Source organism: Cataglyphis hispanica, chromosome 9 (assembly GCF_021464435.1).
Source record: "Cataglyphis hispanica isolate Lineage 1 chromosome 9, ULB_Chis1_1.0, whole genome shotgun sequence".
Classification (NCBI taxonomy): domain Eukaryota; kingdom Metazoa; phylum Arthropoda; class Insecta; order Hymenoptera; family Formicidae; genus Cataglyphis; species Cataglyphis hispanica.
In genome coordinates this window covers 2,740,848-2,764,615 of record NC_065962.1, presented here as the reverse complement: position 1 = coordinate 2,764,615, position 23,768 = coordinate 2,740,848, and the positions used below count along the sequence as shown (strand labels likewise).

The 23,768-nt window shown below is 40.3% G+C and overlaps 2 protein-coding genes across 2 annotated transcripts; one reads left to right on the top strand and one right to left on the bottom strand.

Moving 5' to 3' along the window:
- Positions 1–5,088: 5,088 nt before the first annotated feature.
- Positions 5,089–11,380, top strand: LOC126851889 (uncharacterized). The gene is made up of 5 exons (XM_050596223.1): positions 5,089–6,523; positions 6,627–7,129; positions 7,230–7,824; positions 10,618–11,270; positions 11,339–11,380. Exons 1-5 carry the CDS (start codon positions 5,089–5,091, stop codon positions 11,378–11,380), a joined length of 3,228 nt encoding a protein of 1,075 aa, XP_050452180.1.
- A 184-nt stretch (positions 11,381–11,564) lies between these two features.
- LOC126851888 (uncharacterized) lies at positions 11,565–15,921 on the bottom strand. The gene is made up of 2 exons (XM_050596222.1): positions 15,833–15,921; positions 11,565–12,033 (listed from the first exon to the last, which is right to left on the bottom strand). Exons 1-2 carry the CDS (start codon positions 15,919–15,921, stop codon positions 11,565–11,567), a joined length of 558 nt encoding a protein of 185 aa, XP_050452179.1.
- Positions 15,922–23,768: the final 7,847 nt, after the last annotated feature.

The following is a 23,768-nucleotide window of genomic DNA, read 5'->3' as shown; positions in this document are numbered from 1 at the left end:
AAGTAGGTGGTTGTACCATGCTCATCGAGGAAAAAGGTGACTGTGTTCTCCAGATTGATTGTGGTTGTCTGTATTAGTGACGATGGCTGTCCGCACCCTCGGGACTCTGTCGGCAGGATAAACTCCCGCATGTCTGGCATTGATGTGTCGCAATGCTTGTAAAATTTCGCGAGAGTTCATTTTTTTGATTCGGAGGCGTACGAGAAGTATTGTATATTCAATAACACCAGTATTTACCTCGTCCGGTTCACGTTTTGACTGCTTTGTATCGATGAGTCTTCAATGTCTGTTTACGTGGAGATAGTAGATGTTTCGATCCTGTTTTCATCCAATAGTTTCGTCGATAGTTCGAATTTTGCAAATTTTTCTTCTTCTTCTTCTTTTTCTCCTTTAAATGATTGCTCGAGATTTTCTTTTTTCTCAATTTCGTTATTTGGCAGCGTTTTAATATTTATGTCATAGGAAATGTCATACCCGTTACTGATTTCCTCGTTTTCGTCAACGTCATCAAATATTTCCCAATTATGTGGAGAGCCACATGTAGCTGGAGTATTGTTTGTAAAATCGCCAGTGATATTATTTTGTTCGAGTATCCAATATTTTAATTTATACGCGTAACGCGCAATGGAAAATTCCAAATTTTTGAAACCCCTGATAAGCACAATATCGTCCGCGCTCTCCTCTTGTCGTCAGATTTTTAAATTAAATGTTTTTGTATAACATTAATTATAACGCGGGAGAGACTTGTTGCTCGGTCGGAAACGCGGAAGAGACTGACTGAGTTGGAGCGCGCACTGAGCTCCTTCGTTTCGGCGGCTCGGCCGCTGCCGAGAGTAGGGATGTGTAGTGGTGGGACGCGCAGTAGTGGGAAGAGCTAACGGAGCGCCACGCTTCGGCGTTCGAGGAAATCAGGTGTCATGGCGTGTCTTTGGCGCGCTATTCAAATTGCGCTTGCTGGACTTTGATTATTTATAAGGGAAAAAGAAAGAGAAAAAAAAAGAAAATAAAGTTAGAATTTTTGACAGGACGTGACAAAAGCCACACTGTCTACGCATTTTTGGTTGAGTCATTTCAGCCACAGCTTTTAGCTTCTTGCATAAATTACGAAGCAAATGATTAGTGCATACTATTTTTTTTTACTCTAACCAAAGAGTATCTGTTATCAAATATGGCCTGATAAACGCTACTGTCACCATCGGCAACAACCGTTTTATAAATCAGACCATGCATTTGAAACCTTCCACGATCGCATCGCTCTCCATGCTTGTGAAGCTTGCGTTCCGATTAAAATTTTTATAGCATTTGTGAGCATTTGGTTCTATACCTTTTCGCTCTGTTATATTACATAGCGTGCAAAATTTATTCGGATACCAACAAAGAGAATCTTTCCCGTGCGGTAACCAATTATGGCTCCAATACCGGAAAGAGAATCGTAGGCACTGCCGTACGATCTCTTCATCCAACTATCATTCGCTCCGATTGTTATGTACGGAATATCGTTTATAACTTCGTTTTTTGCAATAGCGAGTTGCTTTTCAGCTTTGCCAGCCAATTTCACATTTTCCATGGCTGTTTTTTGAAAATCATCGACTAAATTTTCTCTATACTTTATATAAGTCGACTCGGACATACAAGGAACATTCATGGCTGTACACAGTTCTTCCAGCTGGGCAAAACCAATTCCCGTTGTAACAGTTCCTGCTACAGCGGCTGTATTAATGTCCAATGTTTCCAGCTCTGTGGGTTCTGACAAGATGTTGGCTTCATAATTGCACATTTGGCATTTGAAGAACAACTGCGTCATTAATCCAAGGCGACAAGAATTAACGAATTTTCAATCTTTAATTTGGCACTCTATTCCTCGCACATGATTATTGAATGTTCTGTGAATTTCATTCCACATAAAAGAAATATCGATAATGCGATGGCCTTCAGATAAGATTCCTTGGATACAAGAAATGTTTAGAAAAACTTTGTTATTGATAACAAGAGTATTGTTATCATCGCAATTGTCAACATTTGAGTAAGACATATCTGTATTAAACGTTGCCTCCAGACATTGCTTTATCTGGATATTAATTTTTGAATCCATTGTGTTAGATAGAGATTTTTTTGATTTGCAAAAATCGATTCACTAGTACTCACAGTAAGCTTTATGCTCTTAGATTCATTGATTTTCTCTTTATTTAGAGCTTGTTTTAATAATTGTCGTCTGCAAAGAAAAATAAATTCATTAGTATTTTGTGAAAAATTGGTTCATTTATTTAAATCATTTAATTTATCAATTTATATAATAATGAAAAAAATATTTCTAAAAAATAAGTGCAGTCTTTTGTTTATGAATCTGTTTTGTAAAATCTGTTTTAAAAATTAACTTATATAATACTGTAACGATGCGTATATCGTTACCCGGCCGTTCACCCGCCGGACGCCGCCGTCCGACAACCATCGGTCGGGCCAACGCGCAAGATATCGCCGTCCCACGTCCAGCAGTCACGGGACCTTAGAGCGAAGGCGCTATGCGCCCCATTGTATTGTAAACCGGTGAGCGAACATAAACAGTTGTATTTGTTTACGTTTATACCACCGATTCGGCACACCGTACCGGAGCACGAGTCGCGCGCTCGGGAAACCGCTCCGACCGTTTCCGAATATTCCTGAGATGCGAACGGGCTCAACCGAATTGTTTAATGACCATTTATTGCGCCGACGCGATATCGCCGACACCGGGTATAAATAAGCGCTCCACCGACTAAACAGACAGAAGCTTCTCCGCCGTTCTGAAGTCAGTAAGACGCTCAGAGCACTTCAAAGAACCTACAAGCTTCACAAGCGAGATTGAGGTTGGGTGTACTCTGCCTCTGCTGGGCTTTCCCAGCATCTCGCAAGCAAAGCGTTCCTACCGCACTTCCGATCGTCCGGCAATATTTATAGCGGTGGGAATTTACCCGCCACCGACGGATATTCCCGTCTGCCGGACGCTCCTATTCCGACCGCGAACCGTTTCCGCTAATCCGGAAATTATTGTGAAGTATCTCGCGAGACGACACAATTCGACCGAAACTCGCCATTATTACGGCAACAGAATCCGTCTAGGGTCTTGAGACCGCCCTATGCACCGAATTTGGCGACACGCGATTCGCCAAGCCGCGAGGCTCCCGCCCCTCGCGGAGACATCACCGCGCGCCATCACACGAATCTATCCGACGGGTGATACCACCCATCGACCACAGGCATCAATTATCGCGCCCTGTGTTCGATCCGCCGCATAAAACGCGCCTTTTGCGAATGCACTCCAAGCGTGCACTCGAGCGCATCACGCACCGAATCGCACCACCGCGGTGCATCCGCTTACCGTATGAAATATATACACACATTCACGCGTCACTCGCATATACACATTCACGTGTCACATTCATGCACACACGTGCTCATCACTCGCATACGCACCTCTACCGTCACTCACTCGCGTACACTCGCACTCATACGCATTCATTCGCGCACATTCATACACTCATACACTTTTGTAACCCTCGCAGTCTGACATAAATAAACACTATTTATTTTACTAACGCATTTTGATACTTGCTATACCTTCCGAATCCTGATCCCGGCCGAACTATCCCGCAACAGCGTTCGGAAAATCCGACCGTTACAATACAATAAATAATGTCAGACAAAATTTAATTTTATATCTATGCAAACTGCATCTAGTGTAAAATATTTGTTACAACTAGTTCACGAATAAGTCACTTCTGGGATAAATATTTTGGTAATATGTAAAGCGTAACCGTATATGGTGCGAAATATTTCACCAGTTCACGAATACATCGTTTCTGGGATAAATATTTTAACAATATGCAAAGCGTAACCGTATGTGGTACAAAATATTTCACCAGTTCACGAATAATCGTTTCTGGAATAAATATTTCGACAATATCCAGAGTGGACATATAAACCATTTCTGATGCAAAATATTTCACCAGTTCACAAATACATCGTTTGTGGGATAAATATCGCATGCAAACTGCATCTGATACGAAATATTTCTTATAACTAGCTCACGAATAAATCGCCTCTGGCACTTACACGAAAGTACATTTATTTATTAGAATTACAAAAAGGACAGTTATTTTTTACAAACATAAAAATAAATAAAAGGCTGCATTGTTATATTTCAGAAATTGTTATTTTCCATCGCACATTACTTATGTATTTATGTACAATTAATATTAAAAAAATACTTTAAATTAATTTTTTTATACAAATAATTTATTTAAAAAAATTCTTCATACATAATTAATACCGTAAAATGATATGTTGATTTGTCGTTCACATAGAATGTCACTGAACATTATTGCAACAGTAAGTATCAATAGAAAGAGATACATTATTATCTTTTTTTTCTTAATTTTCTACATCTAATTGCAATCAATGCAAACGATCAAGATATTGCATTGCGGTAGTTATACAGATTGTTGGTCACTGCTTTATATGTTTTCTACTTTTGTCTATTCGTGTCTGTTTATATATCTGTTACTATATGTGTTGTATGTGCAACATTATAAACTATATGTTTATGTCTATGTGTATGTATAGCAGCAATAAATAATTTATTTACATATTATTATATTACACTTTATCAACACAAACTTCTTTATAAATATAAAAAATATAAAAATAGATAAAAATATATATAAAAATTCACAGTTTTGTATATACAGGGTGTCCTAGACTACCCGTACACCCCTTTTATTTTAAAAACTAAGCATTTTATAGAAAAACGTTTTCCACAAAAATTGTATGATTTTAAGGGGAACATAAGATGGTGTCATTGGTTTGACCTTAGATGGCATTGTTAAGGTCAAGTCAAGGACATCTTTAATTTCTTGAATGGAATTCCTTATTTTCTATTATATATTCTTACAGCTTATGTCGAGAGCTTTCCAAAACACTATAATAAAGTATTCTTTCATTAAGAATTTTTTGAGTTATTTTGTATCTTAATCTGACATTTTAGTATAAAATATAAAATATCAAAGGAAGGCAACGGGAAACCACCTTCATTATTCTTCCCAAGACAATCACATGAATACATTTGATTCAAAATTTTCCGGAGGTTTAAATAGTTCCCCGATCGGATCTCCGGGGGGAACGGTATTGAATGTAAGCGTGAAACTGAGCCTTAGAAGACCTGTAAGGATTGGAACATGGAATACGCGGAGCTTATTTGAGGCTGGGAAACTGGCAAACTTGACTCAGGAAATGAATAGACTCAAGTTGAACGTGCTGGGTGTTGCTGAGACTTGGTGGCCCGGAGCGGGAAGATGCGTAATGGAGAAGGGAACATTCTTCTACTCTGACAACGACGATCTAAATCATAGGAAAGACGTAGGGTTCGTAGTGACGAAGGAAGTACTGAAGGCTGTGGTGGACTTCGTCCCATGCTCCGACCGCACTGCATTGCTAAAACTCAGAGCAGGACCAGCCGACCTCAATATAATACAGGTTTACGCACCAACAGCGGACTCAGCGGAACGAGAAATAGAGCAATTCTACAGCGAAATCAAGGAGTTACTTAAATTAACTAAGAAACATGATATCAACATAATTATCGGAGACTTTAATGCCAAGGTAGGAAAAGGCAGATTTGAAAACATAGTAGGACCTCATGGCCTTGGAACAAGAAACAAGGCAGGAGATCGCCTCCTGCAATTCTGTCAAGAAGAAGACATGAGAATCGCAAATATATGGGTCCAACATCATCCCCGCCGTCTTTATACCTGGAGGTCCCCAGCAGATGGGTCGCAAAAGGTAATACGAAACCAAATAGACTATATCCTCATCAGCGGAAGATTTAGCTCATCCATCAAGAGTGCGTGCACATATCCCGGAGCGGATATGCCCTCAGACCACGTGTTGCTGGCAGTAGTTATAAAGGTGGCTCTATCAAGCATAAGCAAGCCAGCCGCACAACGAAAGATAGCACTGGGAAAACTGAAGAATCCAAATACTGAAGCCGAAATAAGTGATGAAATAAACACGCAAATCCAAACATTAACACCAAAGAATGAGGAAGACATAACACAACTGTGGTCGAAAATAATGAAGGTTGTAACAAACACCTCACAAAACAAGTTAGGATTTGGAGCAAGAGGCAAGAAACAAAGATGGATGATAGATGAAATACTGTTGTTGATGGATGAACGTCGAAAATACAAGAATGATAATAACAATAACAACAACAATAACTATATAAACATCCAAAGGCAAATAAGATCAAAAATAAGGATAGCCAAAAACGAATGGCTGAAGCGAGAATGTGCCGAAATAGAACAACTACAAGGCAAACATGATGAATTCAACCTACACAAAAAATTGAAGGCGGTTGCTGGATTATACAGAGGAGGGAGAGCCAGTGTGATGGCCGACCAAAATAATCAGATAATACTGGATAACAAAGAGAAAAACAAGGTATGGGAAAGATACATAGAGGACCTCTTTCGCGACGACAGACCTAAAGGTAAGTAAAGGAGAAGGAAGGTGAATTGCTGATTTAACGGGGCCCTCAATCATCAAAGAAGAGATAGAAAAGGCCATAAGAGATTCGAAATCTAATAAGGCAGCTGGGCCGGACGAAATTCCATCAGAAATACTCAAACTCTTGGACGAGAGGGGCATCGCAGTGCTACACAAAATATTTAACATTATTTACGACACTGGTCGTTACCCAGAACAGTGGTTGACCTCCACCTTTGTCCCCTTGCCTAAAAAGATCAACGCAAAGAAATGTGAAGATCACAGACTTATTAGCCTAATGAGTCATACTTTAAAAATATTCCTAAAAATAATACACCAGAGGATATACAGAAGGTGTGAAAAAGATATAAGCGACTCGCAGTTTGGGTTCAGACGAGGACTGGGTACAAGGGAGGCACTGGTTGCAACGCAGGTTCTTGTTCAGAACTGTCACGACCAGAGGAAAGATATATGTCTATGTTTCTTAGACTACGAAAAGGCATTTGACAGGGTGAAACATCACAAATTAATGCTACTTCTCAGGAAACTCGATGTAGACCAAAAAGATATATGGTGCATTGAGAGCTTATACTGGTATCAGACTGCACGGGTAAAAGTGGGGAACGACATGTCCGCCTCCATACAAATTAAGAGAGGGGTACGACAGGGATGTGTGCTGTCGCCATTTCTATTCAACCTGTACTCGGAAGCAATTTCAAGAGGCCCTGAAAGAGAAGGAAATAGGGATCAAGGTTAATGGAGTATGGGTGAACAACATCCGCTATGCCGACGACACGATCTTAATAGCTGGTAATATGGATAACCTGCAACATCTGGTTAATGCAGTAGGACGACACAGTAAGCTGATGGACCTGAATATCAATTCCAAAAAGACGAAATTCATGGTCGTGTCTAGAGACTTGAAGGCATTCAACAACTCCAGAATAACATTTGAGGACAAACCCATAGAGAGGGTTAACAAATTCAAGTATCTGGGAACATGGTTGTTTGAGGATTGGACATCAGATAATGAGATAAAATGTCGCATAGAGCAGGCTCGACAGACCTTCTTAAAAATAAGAAGAGTGTTAACATGTTCAGAATTTGACCTTGATCTGAGGATAAGATTCGTGAAATGTTATGTCTGGCCGGTGCTTCTATATGGAATGGAGGGATGGACTCTGAAAGTGAGCGCTATCAACAAATTGGAAGCTTTCGAAATGTGGCTGTACCGCAGGATTCTTAGGGTGCCATGGACAGCACGGATGAAAAATGAAGAGATTCTCAAACGTGTTAACAGGGGACGTGAGCTGTTTAATATAATAAAGAAAAGAAAAACAGCTTACCTAGGACATGTATTGCGAGGCGAAAGATATCAATTTCTACAGTTGATAATTGAAGGAAAGATTGAGGGCAGAAGGGGCATGGGAAGGAAGATGTCCTGGCTGAGAAACATAAGACAGTGGACGGGATTGCGGGACATGCAGTCACTGATAGGCACCGCAAGAAACAGAAAAGCAATGGAAAATGTGATCGCTAACATTCATTAGTGGATATGCATCAGAAGAAGAAGAAAACGTATCGAGCGATTCGCGCGTCTCTATAACGATTTCAACTGTAAAAGCCGAGATACGTTGTTTCTAAATGTTTCTGATATAAAATAACTAATTTCATCAACATTATTTCTCGTTCTTAAATGTAACTAACACGTACCGAGCTATTCACGCGTGTCTGCATAACGATCTCAGCTGTGAAAACCGAGGTGCATTATTTCTCAATGTTTTTGGTGTAAAACAGTAAATTTCGATTTATTTCGCGTCTTGGCACGTAACTGAGACGTACCGAGCGACCTGCACGTGTCTACATAACGATAACAGTTGTGAAAGCTGAGATGTGTTGTTTGTCAATGTTTTTGATGTATATCATAAAATTTTATCTTATTTTACATTTTGTCGTTTATTTCGTAACATTGAGAATGTTAGATTTTTCGTTATATAACGATGAATTGTTAGATTTATTGCTATATAATGACGTGTTGCTTAAATTTTTCGCTATTTAACGACGTATTGTTTATATTTTTCGCAATATAACGACGTATTGCTTAAGTTTTTCTTCGTATAACGATGTATTTCTTATGTTTTTTTCGAATAACGACTTCTTTTTTTGCGCCTTTTTCGCGCCTATCTCGCATATTTGACAAATTGATACGTGCAAGACCGTATCTGGCTCCCAATTTAAATTCTCGCGAGTTTTAAGGTTTCGTCACGGCACGCGCGGAACACCTTGCACCCCGTTTCCTCCCTGTGTGTAACTGATTCTCAATTTACTGTGTTTTTGTCGACGATCCCTTTTCCCGCATCTCCCGACCGATGAATCGTACTCCTGTTCGCCGGCGCAACGGAATATCCGCGCGACGGAGATCGCGACGGCGGACGCGCGCAGAGTTCGCGGAGGGAAAAGTCGTCGCAATATATATATATATATATATATATATATATATATAAGTATATAAATATAATACATTATTTACCTTTATATATATATATATATATATATATATATATATATAATATAATGTATATATATATATATATATATATATATATATATATATATAAAATTATAATATTAAAAAAAATCCAAAAATTATTAATAAATAAATTAAAACTAAAGGTAAAATAATTTTTCAACACAAATATATTAATTCATCATAACGTATCCGTGGTAACAATTCTCGTATAAAAATTACTATTGATCTTATCATAATCACAAAAATAAATATTAATATATTTGAATGTTGCAATAAATTTGTAAATATTAAAACTCTTAAAAATCTAAAAAAAAAATTATTCCATATTCAGCTAAAAAAATTAAAGTAAATCTTCCGCTAAAATACTCAATTTTAAATCCAGAAACTAACTCTGACTCTCCTTCAATAAAATCCATTGGTCTTCGATTAAGCTCTGCTAAAATTCTAATAAAATAAACTATAAATAATGGATAAAGAACTGCTATATATCACACATAAATTTGATACTTACAAAAATCTATAAATGAATATCTTTCACTTAAAATTATCAAAACTAAAATAATTAAAATAAATCTAACCTCATAAGATATTTGTGACACTGATCGCATTGGCCCTATTATTGAATAAATTGAATTAGATGATCATCCTATAAAAATTATAATATATCCCCCAACAGATATAAATAAAAATATTAATAAAATAGAATAAAAAATATGTATTAGTTTAAAAATTATGTATTAGTAACATACGGAAACAATATTCATATAACTAATATTAGACCAAAACTTAAAAAAGGACATAAATAAAATAAAAATTATAATTAGATTTATATACATAAAATAGTTCTTTATTAAGCAATTTAATTGCATCCTTAAAAGGCTGTAAAATTCCAATAATTCCCACTTTATTAGATCCTTTTCGTAATTGAATATATTAAAATTTTTCGTTCCAATAAAGTTAAAGAATCAATACCTACTAATAAAATAAGTAATAAAATAACTAAATTTAAAATATTTAATTTAATATAATTTATAAATTCATTTATAAAAATTATTATTTATATATCTTAAAAATATTTATATATATATATATATATATATATATAAATATTTTAAGATATATAAATAATAATTTTATAAATGAATTTATAAATTATATTAAATTAAATATTTTAAATTTAGTTATTTTATTACTTATTTTATTAGTAGGTATTGATTCTTTAACTTTATTGGAACGAAAATATATATATATATATATATATATATATATATATATATATATATAAATATTTTTAAGATATATAAATAATAATTTTTATAAATGAATTTATAAATTATATTAAATTAAATATTTTAAATTTAGTTATTTTATTACTTATTTTATTAGTAGGTATTGATTCTTTAACTTTATTGGAACGAAAAATTTTAATATATTCAATTACGAAAAGGATCTAATAAAGTGGGAATTATTGGAATTTTACAGCCTTTTTTTATATATTCTCTTTCTTTTACAAAGTAAAGAGAGAGAATATACTCTTTAATTTCTTTATTAAATATTTTTCTTTTCAGCCCGAAGAGCAACCAGCTTGCCGGAGAGCGCGGCCATGATGGCCAGGACGACGACGGCGGAGGCGACGACGGCCGGGGCGACGACGGCCGGGGCGACGACGGCCGAGGCTACGACGACCGGGGCCATGGCAGCCGGGCCGACGACGGCGGGGGCCATGGCGGCTGGGACGATGACGGCCGGGGCCATGGCACCTGGGCCGACGACGGCGGGAGCCATGGCGGCTGGGACGATGACGGCCGGGGCCATGGCACCCGGGCCGACGACGGCAGGAGCCATGGCGGCTGGGACGATGACGGCCGGGGCCATGGCAGCCGGGCCGACGACGGCAGGAGCCATGGCGGCTGGGGCGACGACGACCGGGGCCATGGCAGCCGGGCCGACGACGGCGGGGACCATGGCGGCTTGGACGACGACGACCGGGGCCATGGCAGCCGGGCCGACGACGGCAGGAGCCATGGCGGCTGGGACGATGACGGCCGGGGCCATGACACCCGGGCTGACGACCGCCGGAGCCATGGCACCCGGGCCGACGACCGCCGGGGCCATGGCACCCGCGCCGACGACCGCCGGGGCCATGGCAGTCGGGCCGACTATTTATAAGCGGACATACCCGAAAGGATTTCTCTCCCAAAGGGAGTGGGAGGAAAGAAAGGTGAGTTTTATTGCAAAATATATATAAATATATATAATATCGATGCGATCATTTGCATGTGTACACAGGTAGCAAAAGTAGTCTTCTCGACATTAGTCATTTTAATATAAAAATAACATCAAAATCGCTATTTTTGCTACCTGCATATATGAATACGCACGCACATTCATATATATATATATATATATATATATATATATATATACATGGCTAATATTAATATTTTAATATTTTTTAGCGGATCAATGAAGCCATTAGAAGGGCACTGAATAAAGAGAAAAAAATTAAAAGACGTTATATGCCCGCATCGTCCGCACCATCCGGATACGTGGCCGGCTCATCCGAATATGTGTCCGCATCGTCCGCACCACCGGGATATGTGCCCGCATCGTCCGCACCACTGGGATATGTGCCCGCATCGTCCGCACCACCGGGATATGTGCCCGCATCGTCCGCACCATCGGGATATGTGCCCGCATCGTTCGCACCACCCGGATATGTGCCCGCATCGTCCGCACCACTGGGATATGTGCCCGCATCGTCCGCACCACCGGGATATGTGCCCGCATCGTCCGCACCACCGGGATATGTGCCCGCATCGTCCGCACCACCGGGATATGTGCCCGCATCGTTCGCACCACCGGGATATGTGCCCGCATCGTCCGCACCACCGGGATATGTGCCCGCGTCGTCCGTACCACCCGGATATGTACCCGCATCATCCGGACTATCCGGATATGTGCCCGCATCGTCCGCACAACACCTAAATTTTTTTAATTTTTTTTAATTTAATTTTATTTTTTTAAATTTTAATTTAGTTTTACTTTTATTTTTATTTTAAATTGTATTTATTAATTTTTTAATTTTATTTACTTTAATTTTCTTGACTTTCTTGATTTAGTTTTTATTTTATTATTATAATTTTTATTATTATATTTTATTATTATTATAATCATAATTAGTTTTAGTTTTAGTTTTATAATTTAATTTTTATTATATTTTTTATTATTATTATAATCATAATTAGTTTTAGTTTTAGTTTTAGTTTTATAATTTAATTTTTATTATTATATTTTTTATTATTATTATAATTATAATTAGTTTTAGTTTTAGTTTTAGTATATAGTTTTAGTTTATTTTTTTAGTATATAATTCTCGTTTTTACACATACACACACACACACGCGCGTATATTGCAGATATTATAAACAAAATAAAGATTTTTTAGAAATATCTATATTATTTTTTTGAACTGTTTGTCTGTCTGTCTGCCTCTATCCGTCTGTCCGTCTGTCTCTCTCTGTCCGTCTGTCTCTCTCTGTCTGTCTGTCTCTCTCTGTCCGTCTGTCTCTCTCTGTCCGTCTGTCTCTGTCTGTCTGTCTGTCTGTCTGTCTGTCTGTCTCTCTCTCTCTCTCTCTCTCTCTGTCTGTCTGTCTCTCTCTCTCTCTCTCTCTCTCTCTCTCTCTCTCTCTCTCTCTCTCTCTTTTTTTCTTTCTTTGCTTGTATTCATTTATTCCCATTATTATATTCTTTTATTTGTTTGATTTTTGTTTTTATTTTTTTTTCTACTTGATAAAAATTCATCATTTTTATTCATTATTCATTATTCATCTTTTATATTTTATAGAGCATAAATGAAATATTGTATATTTTATAAATAAAAAAAGTATTATATATGTGTGTATGTTTCTGTATATACATTTGTTGTAATAAAAAAAAATAACTTGTACATCTCATTTATGTTGTATAAAATAAAAATACATAAATTGATTTATTTATTTATTTTTGTGTAGAAAGATAAGAATAAAATAGAATAATAAATATTGAACAAATATATAATAATGGGAATAAAAGGATAATAAATGAACAAAAGGAGAGAGAGAGAGAGAGAGAGAGAGGCGCAAGTGAATGTATAAGTGAATATGCGAGGAGCATGAAACGATACGTAGTACATAGTGAGCGAGCGATTAGAAAGAGACAGAGTGAAGAAGAGATTGAAAGAAAAAAGATAGAGAAACTGCAATAATGTTAGTGTGTACATACTCTGCAAACATGTATTTTGCTCTACACACATGAAAGAGACGAAGATAGTACGAATATATCTGTCTTTGTCATGTAAGATTGCAGCTCTGTCTATCGCGACATCACGCAACTAATCTACTGCTCTGTTTTACTCTTCAGCCTCGATCTCGCACACACACATATGCACGAAAATTTTAGATTGCATTATCTTTTTTATAAAGCTTCTAAACTCATTTCTCTAAGTTCACTGATACTCTTTGATGAAATGCCAAGTCGGATTGTTACTGATTAGGCACGTGCAGATTACAAATTTTTTGTATTAAATAAATGTTGATGGCAGAAGCCGATAACTAAACTGTAATTTTGTAATTTTTTTTCACTTTTTTTATGAAATCATATCTACCCGAGTACGTTATTATATATATTTTAATTATGGAAAAGGATTTATCGATATTTATAATAAACAAGATTATGCACTTTAACTTAATATTCGCGTTTTGATCGGTAAAACAGACCTTAAGGATCCCCTTAAGCACTTACTATTTATTGAGTGCGATGATACTTGGTTTAAAAAACGGAATCCGGTAGACCTTGGCTCTTGAGCTCGTCGAGGGGGAAGGTTGATTCTCCCAGCGCTCACGGTAGGATTCTTGATTGATTCACAAAGTCTTAATGACACTAAATGCACTCTAATAAATATTGCCTCGGAATACACTGTGGCGGAAAGTGATTTCGCGAGCACACGATGCACTTGGGTATAATTCCGACCAGGTATCTCGGAGTATGTAGTCGGAAGACTGATTAACTTTTAGAGAACGTTAGAGAGTGTGTCGCGTGGTCTCGTCCGACGTTTATTAAGCCCTTTTGCTCCTCTCCATTGGTTTGTTAATCTATTTTAACGAATAGTTGTTTCTAATCACGCCCTCCGATTTTTCCTAGGGCGTTGCTCTAGATTCTTAGATCATAGGTATTGGTGAAGATCTTTGCTGAGTTTTGACCAATGGAGAGTAGTTGCTATCGGGTGAGGGTGAGGCTTTCATTTTACGGATTGAGTCATCCCCAGTTTGCTTTGATCTCCGAGGTTGACATTTCACTTGAAATTTATGATAAACAGATAACGTAAAAGGGTGGTCTGGCAGGCAAGCATGTGGTGTCAAGTGTCGTGAGTTTTCGACTCCGGATCGTCTATGCATTGTTCTGGACCTCGCTCTACTTTTTGCTTAGAGTTCTTGGGTCTGATATTTGAGCTTGAGCTTGCATATCTCGCTGTCTGTTTGTCGTTCGCTTCCATATGGTTTTATATTTCTAACGCTTGACCGTCTGTTACCTTTGTTTAAAATTCTCGAACCTTCAGAATTGTAACATTAAATTTATAGATCCGCTGACTTTCGACAGCGAGATTACACAGTCCTGCTTCCCAGACTTCGCCTGCTTATTTTTTCTGTCGGACGTAGTATTTCTTAGAACGTAAATTTATGTCGCTAACGGATTTTCTATGAAAGAAAACAACTATGCGGTCTGCAGGACCCAATAATTTATATATTAAAGAAGAAAAAAAAGGAATATTCGTAAAGTCTACCGGACGTAACACAAACGTCGCGCAAAATTTTGACTGCATCTTCTCTCATGGCACCTAGGCATATTGCTTTGCAAACACCGAACAAATTGATCAAAGCTCGTATTTACGTCTTCTGTATTCTCATACAATTTTAAATATTCGTGATTTACGCAATGTTCAAGTTCGAATAAAAATAATATAGTTACTGATTTGATGTATAAGCAAGAATCATCTACTGTAAGTTTAATAACACTTGCATCATGTATTTTAACATGTTCCATTACTAGATATCCAATTCTTAGCGAAGAAGGTGTATTCGACTGCAGGAATCGCTCGACACGTCTTTTGATGAATATTTCCCACGTTTTATGAGGTATTATGTGATTTTCTCGGATGTCGCCAAGATGTAATTCCACAAAGGACTCAGCTCCCACGCTGATTCCAATGTCCAAGTATTTATACGCCGTGCGCGTCAATGCAAATCTGCATACCAAAATTCATGGTAGATAGATAGATAGATATAAATTTATTGACTCCCCTTGGGGTTACAATCTTAACACTTACACTATTTTAACTCTAGCTTACCACTACTTATCTCTAACTTATCTTGATCCCTATCAATTCCTAACCTACCTACACACACACAACGCTATTACCCTACTCTTATTTGGGACCTCCGTCCATCTCTCCATTCCTCCATCTCCTTCCATCCTCTCTCCTCTCCTCTCTCCTCTCCTCTCTCTCTTCCATTCCATTCCCTCATCTCTTCTCCATGTCCTCCATTCCTCTCCCTCTCCTCTTCCTATCCTTCCCTATCCCCATCTTTCTCCATGCTCCACATCTCCTCCTTCCATAATCCATTTCACTCTCATCCTTCCATACCTATTCCTCTCATTCCATTCCCCAACCTTGCCACCTTTGCCATCTACTTTCCCCACTCATTCTTCAATACTCTGGAATCCACTCCCTTGATTTTCCATTACCTATTGTCTCGATTCCTATCCTTTCCATCGTTCCTTCCTATCCCTCCATATCCTTCTCCACTATCCTCCATCTCCATTCCATCCTCCATCTTCCATCTTTCCTCTTCCATTCATCCTTCCTCTTCCTCTCCCTCTTCCACTCTCCTCCACTCCCCCTACCTTCCTCCAACCTTTTCTCAAACCTCCACGCCCTTCTCCCTGCCCTTCCTCTTAACTTCTCTCTCTGCAACTCTTCCCTCACCATATATCCCGGCGTTCCCCATTCCATTCCTAACACCCATCTTAAATACCTTTCCTGTAACCCCTCAAACTCCTTCCTCTCCATCCCCAAATTTCTACCCCATACCTCATCACCGTCCACACCAATTTATCGAAGAACCATAATCTTCTTTCCCAATCGTTCTTAAATTTCCTTTTTCCCAATCCCCATACCTGACCCATTACAGCCGCACCCTTTCTTAACCTATCTCTTATCTGCGACTCTTGTCCTTCATTCCTCTGCATTATATATCCCAGATAATCGAATTCTTTTACCTCCTCTATCCTCTTTCCCTTCCACCTCCAGTTTACCATCCTTTCTTTCCCTCCTCCTTTTCTAAACCTTAATATTTTTGACTTTCCTATATTTAGCTCCAACCCCTTCTTTTCCAGATAATCCTTTAACCTTCCAATCATACTCCTCATCCCGTCCTCCTCCTCCGCAATCAGAACCACATCATCCTCGTATACCAAGGAAAAAATCTTCACCCCCTAAATTGACCCCTCCCCATCCTCCTCTTCTCATTACCTCCTCCAAATCCGCCGTTACCAAATTGAATAGGTGAGGACTCAGTGGGCATCCTTGCCTTACTCCTCTCCCTGTCCAAAAACCTGTTCCTAAATCCTCTCCCCTCCTCACTCTGTTCCTAGTCTCCCTTAAAACATCCTCGCTCCTTCTGACCAGTCCTTCCCTCACCCCTCTCTCCCTTATCGCTTCCATCAATTTCCTCCTATCCACCGAGTCAAACGCTGCTTTCAAATCTATAAAAAATGCCACTAGTTTCCCTTTTTTCTTCCCTAACTGTCTATTCACTAAATAGTTTAGTATGAAAATGTTGTCCATTGTCCCTAACCCTTTCCTAAACCCAGTCTGATTCTGCGGTACTAAACTCTTCTTCTCCATCTCCTCACTTAGTCTACTTGCCAGCATCGAAGCATACACCTTATAAAGAGTCGAGGTCAACGATACCCCCCTATATTCATCCATTCTCTCCCCCTCCCCCTTTTTTAATATCGGTACAATTGCTCCCTCACTCCACTCCTCTATCCATCCTTCTCCCTTCCAAACCCTATTGCATATTTTCCATACCCATTCCTCCAGGCCCTCTCCTCCATATTTCCACACCTTCGCCGGAATTCCATCCAGACCTACCGCTTTATTATCTTTCAATCTTCCTATCGCTGATCTTATCTCATTTCTATCTATGTCCATCTCCTCATCTATCCAAATACCTGCTCTCTGCCCCATCCACCATCTCCATCCCTCCCATCCGATTTCTATATCCATCCACTCTTCCATTCCTATCTCTTCCTTCCTTCTCCTTCTCCTTCCTTCCTTCCATCTTTCCTCTCTTCTTTCTTCCTCCTCCATTTATTTCCTTTCCTTCTCTCCATCCATCCCCTCCTCTCCATCCTCCATCTCTTCCACTTCTTTCCATTCCTCTCATCCTTCATTCCACCTTCCTTCATCCACCTCTCATTCTCCATCTTCATCTCCTCCCTTCCTTCATCTCCATTTCCTTCCTTCCATTCCATCCACTTCCTCGTCCTCCTTCCTTCTTTCTCTCTTCCCTCCCTTTTATCCATACTATGATTGGTGATCCAGTCTTCATTATCCCCATCCTCCATCCATTTATCCACCTCTTCGTCTCCATCCTCTCCAGTCTCCACTTCCCATTCGTCCATTCCCCCTCTCTCTTATTCCATCCATTCCACTGTCCATCCTTCCTCCCTCCCTCCATTATTTTCTTGTCCTTCGACCTTCTCCCATCCCTCCTCCTTCAAACTCTATTCCCCCTCTTCACCTGTTCTCCGTTAAGTCCCCCATCAATATTCTATCATTTCCTCCTATTCTCCATCCATTCCATTCCTTTCCATCTTCCTCTCCATATCTCCTCTTCCATATCCTCCTATCCATTCCATTCCTATCCTATTCCATTCCACTCCCTTCCTTCCACCTCCATCTCTTCCATTCCATTCCCTCTCCATTCCATCCTTTCATCCTTCCATCTTCCATTCCCTCCATTCCACTCCTTCCATCTTCCATCCATTCCATTCCTCCATTCCTCCATTCCATTCCATTCCATCCATTCCTCCATCCTTTCTCCTTATCTCTTCCTCCTTTCCATTCCATTTCCATCCTTCCTTCTTCCTCCATCCATCTCCACCATTTCCATCTATCCATTCCCTATCCACCTTCCTTCCTTCTTCTCCTTCCTTCCTTCTATCCTTTCCTAAACTCCATCTCATTCTCCTTTCCTTCCATTCCAATCCTCCAAATTCTTTCCTTCCTACCTTCCATCATTTCTTTTCCATTCCATCCTTCCATCTTTCATTCCTTCCATTCCTTCCATCCTCCTTCCTTCCTCCACTCCTTCCATCCTTCTTCCTTCTCTTCTCCCTTCTCTCCTTTCCATTCCTTCCATCTTTCCTCCCTATTCCTTCCTTCCATTCCCTCCTTCCATTCCATTCCTTCACCCTCCCATTCACTTTCCATCTTTCCATTTCCCCTCTACTCTTCCATTTTCATTTTCTCTTTCTTCCTTCCATCTCTTTCCTCTCCTATTCCTTCCTTCCTTCTCCTCCTACCCTATCCATGCTCCCTCTCCTCCATTTCCAATCTCTTCCCTCCTCCTTCCATCTTCCTTCCATCCCTTCCTCCTCCTTCATTCCATCCTTCCATTCCTTCCATTCCCCTTCTCCTTCCTATCCATCCACCTCTTTCATTAATCCTATTTCCTTCTTGCTCTTCCTCCTCCTTCCCATTCCTCTCTTCCTTTCATGAGCTCCTCCACATTCCCGTAACTTCCTCTCCTTTCTTTACCTTCTTTACAGGCGAACTGTGCCATCTTAATTCCCCGCGCCCTCTATGCCGACTCCTGTCACACCTCACTAGTCCGCTCTACGCTCTCCGATATCTATATTCTATGGCCTATTGCCACTGCTCCACGCCTCCCTTTATGCTCTTATATCCGCCTTACACCGCGCCTCCACTTCTGCTCTTCACTTCCCCTCACTCTAACTCCTTACTACCCACAAGATACACACGTCAACAACTTCTCCACACACCACTCGACACCGGAAACGGAAGTCCCAAAATTCGTGGTATACAACGAGGTTTATCACGTCTGAAAAAAAGAATACAATTAAATATGGAAAAGTATGGAAAAAACATATATAAAAAATATATGAAATATTTTGTGATACTTAGGAATCAAGCGGTTTCTTGTACGACTTAATTTCATCTCGAGGAATAATAATTTATGCATTTAACACTATTGCTGTTTCCTTCAGCGAAGCGTTTACCACTATTGCTGCTTTTTTCAGTACATTTGTCTCTCGGAGTACATTTTGTCTCTTGGTTATAAAAAGTAGAACGGTTGACGTGACACTGATCATATAGAATCGAGTATACGTTTATTTTTTAAAAAGTATGATGTGGTGGAGATTAATGCTTTGAAATTTAGAAGAAGGAAGAGACAGCCAATTGAAAAGAATTCTTAGAAACGACTTGCGAGGAAAGGAATGGGGAAAATAAGAGATAAAACATATTAATAATGTTTACATGTAACGATGCATCCCCCATCGTTTCCGACACGTCGCCCGTCGGAAGTCTGCCGCCCGGCGAACACCAGCCGGGCAAGGGCAGAGGCGCTTAGCGCCCTATTTTTAAAGCTAATGTTTATGACAAACATTGTCATAAACAACCGAGCGCCGAACGGCACCGAACGTTTCCGGCGAATGCCGATCGCCGAACGCTCAACGCCGGAGGCCCCGCGTCGCTTCCCCCACCTCGAGGTGGGTGCGAACGGCGCGGGTGTCGCGACCGCTCCGGTAAGGTATAAAAAGCCCTACCGACCACCAGACCGTACCAGACCGGCACCTGAAATCCGCTCGAGCAGTACGCTCCGAGAAATAAACCAGACACCGCTCCAAAACGTCGAAAGACAGTAAACCGGAGGTTGACGAGTTCGCAGCCTCCGTTGAGTATTCTCGACTAACTGCTCTAGAGACGAATCCCGTCTTAGCATCCGTACAGGACAGAGAGTGGACGAGTTCGCCGCTTTCCTCGAGGATTCTCGAGCCTCTACGATCCGAACACCCGACCGTCCGAACTCCGCGCACAGACGCATCCCACGATCTTTATCTGGGAACACGCGTCGCGTCACCGACACCGACGCATAAGACTGACTGCAGGCCTGACACCCTGCAGTCCGCGCCTTAACTCGCGTATCTCGCGCGATATCCATTTGCGAGATATCGAAGCATTGACACGCGGTGTCAACACGCGCCCGCCTTACCGCGCGCACCTCGCGCCTACGGGCTCGCACCGACAACACGCGCCCGTCTCACCGCACGCGCCCCGCACCACCAGTCGGGCCTTTTAACTAGACGCACAAAAACACTGTCTAGACCGGCGTCATAACATCGCGAATACTATTGTATCGACTCGTAAGATTGTAAGCTGACCATTGTCTTGAGTGGCGAATAAACGACGTACACACCAACTCACGTCCGTTGCGTTTCAACCCCTTCACGAATCCTGATCCCGATTGCGCACGCGAAACCGCATGTGAAGCGGCCCGTTACATACATATTTTTATTTTTAAAAATATCGCAATTCTTTTTGACGTTGCGACCATCAGTTAAATATTTTTGATACATTCTGTAATGCGCAATTCTTAATATGTATTCCACATCTTATAGTAATAGCAACATCTAGATTATTTAAAGAATCAATATCTTCATAATCAGCATCCAAAGCCTCGATAATCAGGTTTTCTCTCGCATAATTTTTAAGCAAATCCACCAGCCATTCTCGTTTCTGACATTCCTTGATGTTCACGAGAGTGGACGTCTTGTCATCCTTTTCTGTACTAAGCACAATCGATGTAATCAAACGTTTAGCCATGCGACACGTTTCCGTCTTCCCATCGTAATCCATGGTGATTCGCAATCAGCCAGGAAGCACATGCTTTGTCGGATCTTGTGAGAAGATTGCATGGTATGAGGCATGGAAATATGTAATGCGCCAGAATGGTCTTCTTTCTCAGCATCGCCATCTCCTTTACGACAAATTTCATTCCGACGAGGAATCTTTGCAAGTCCACGAACGTTGGTACGGACATAACGTTTTTCATATCAGCACGTCGAGAAGAAAACTGCAATTAATCCTAATGCATTATAGGTTTTATATCGGCTCATGACCCCACACTTAGATGATTTTGCGCACAACGTTGGTCAACGGGTTGTATTGAATCACGCGATCGTGTATGATAAGACAGTATGCAGTGATATTCATCGGCACGTTCTCCTTACACTCGAATTCCAATCTCACATTCACGGTTGCGCTCTTGATCGATTCGTTTTGTCAAGAACAATCGATGATCACGAACGGACAGTTGCGTAGAAACTACGTGACGGTGAGACTCGGCTCGAAATACTCGTATCCGTAATAGTTTTCGCATAAACGCTGATACGTCGCACAGAATCGACCAACTGTTTTTATCGAAGTCCAAATTTATATCGTCGTACGGATAACATTCCGAGTTCAGATAGAGTTTCACGTTGTTCAATTTGCGGTCGTCGAATCGACTCGTATCCTCAGACATGACATTTTTCCGGCCTGTCTGCAGAGCGAAGACAACGTAAGGCGGTTTCTCCAGCTGAGTCGCGGTGTTAATGGCCCACGAATGTTTGATTGTACGCTGCAATAGCGGAAACTCGTACAGATCCCACGAGCGAAAACCCATGCTGAGATATCGTCCGCTTTCCAAGGCGCGCAGCATCGACAGCTTGTTGACCTCGTTCAATATAACGTGTAGCATTCGCCATTGTATCTTGAATATGTTAATCACAGGCTCCAACGCCAAATTTCCAATCAGACAATTGTTGTCGTTGCGCGATCGTATTAAAATCAACTCGTGACGAGCGTTAATCACAATGCGTTTGTAATCTTCGCAAAATCCCAATAACATGTAGTGTGGTACGCAAAAATTAAAGTATCCAGTCGCATTAGTCTGCGCATCCCAGCCGGCGTTCCTAATAATAACGGTTCTATCGGATGATATCGTTACATAATTCTTGAGTGTGCTAGTTATTCCCACATTTCTCTTACGATCAATCTCCACACCGTCGAGTTCGTATCAAATCTCATCGAACATGAACGCGATGCAATTATTTCCCAGAATTACATCAGATCCTTCAACTGGTTTGTTTAGCGTTAGTTTTCCTTCAATGTATAGAAAACTCTCATACAGCAATGTATACAGATCCTGTTGTATGGGTATTCGTATCTCGTCGCTGTGTTCAAACGTTGTGTTAGCTTACAAATCGTACGTGTGAGTCTCGATTTTGACGATACGATCGTCAAAGACCGGCTCGCCTCCAATGTTAAGGATATCAGTCATGTTTTCTCAGATATTTCGTACCGCGAAGCCCAAAGATTGTAAAAATTCAATGTTCGACGCGCTGAGCTTTTTTCTTTTTTGCGCAACCTAATGGTGACGATGATGATGATGATGATGATCGGATGGTATCATCAATCGGTACCGTAAAGATATTATTATATCTCACGTTCTTCTTCGAGTCGTTCAACACTCGAGCATCTCATGTATCGCACGCTAATTTTGTCGCCGTCTTACGTGCAATTTGATGGTGATCTCTTCTCCTCGAAAATTGAGCAATCGTCCGTCTTGATCCGCGACGCGTATCGTTTGATCCGTAATGCTCCGCACAATGATCGGCAGGTAAATGATCTGCGCAGGCCTTTCCGATATCTTATATCCTGGCGGCATGCTCGGTGAAAATTCATGTATCGTATGAACGCGTTTGTCGTTACTTTACGCATCCGCGGTTACGTTACTTTCTATGCGGATAATGTTTACATTGATGATATTAATCGGTACGTCCGATTGATGCCACTGTCTCGGCTGTAATATGCGGTTCGAGAATCCCAATAACGATCCAATGTTGTTGGGTTTGTTAAAGTTTACTCTGAAAGCGCACCTGATCAATGAATAGCGTTCATCGTATTATAATTAGCACGGAGTACTATCGGATATTCTACAGTTTCGTCCTCGTCACCGTTCGCTCGAACGGTCTCCTCTCCTGACGGGATATCACCGCGTTTATCAACACGATTGCCGGAGCGAAACACGCGTCACGAGCGTTTCCCTAAAATTTCACGTTTCAAAAACTCATGTATGGCGTGTATCTCGTACGATTCTTCGGAAATCGTAATTTCTGTGTCATTTTCATCGAAATAAAATTTATTATTCGAGGAATTCACGTTCGACATCGTATGATAAATCTCAAATTATCTTATAAACCTCATATATCTTATTAGACCGAGCTCGTAGTCCCCGTCGCTCATCTATGGCTGGATGATAGTGTGCCGCGAGGACGCTACTCTTCCCAGTCAGCGTGAATGTCATAGACATGTCGGAAAAACTGTTTAACGAATACTGAGTCTTAACAGCACATCGTCAGGCTTTTAAATTCCTACCGATCGTCGTCGACAGTACGAAGAAACTGCAGACACAATTGTCTGCAGATACTCTGATCGTAAGTTTGAACAGGTTTGTGATTGTACTGTATATTCGTCACGTTCAGCCCGAAATATCACGCCAATTCATTCAGTGGTCGAAGATTGCCAAAACTGTCGAAATAATTAACG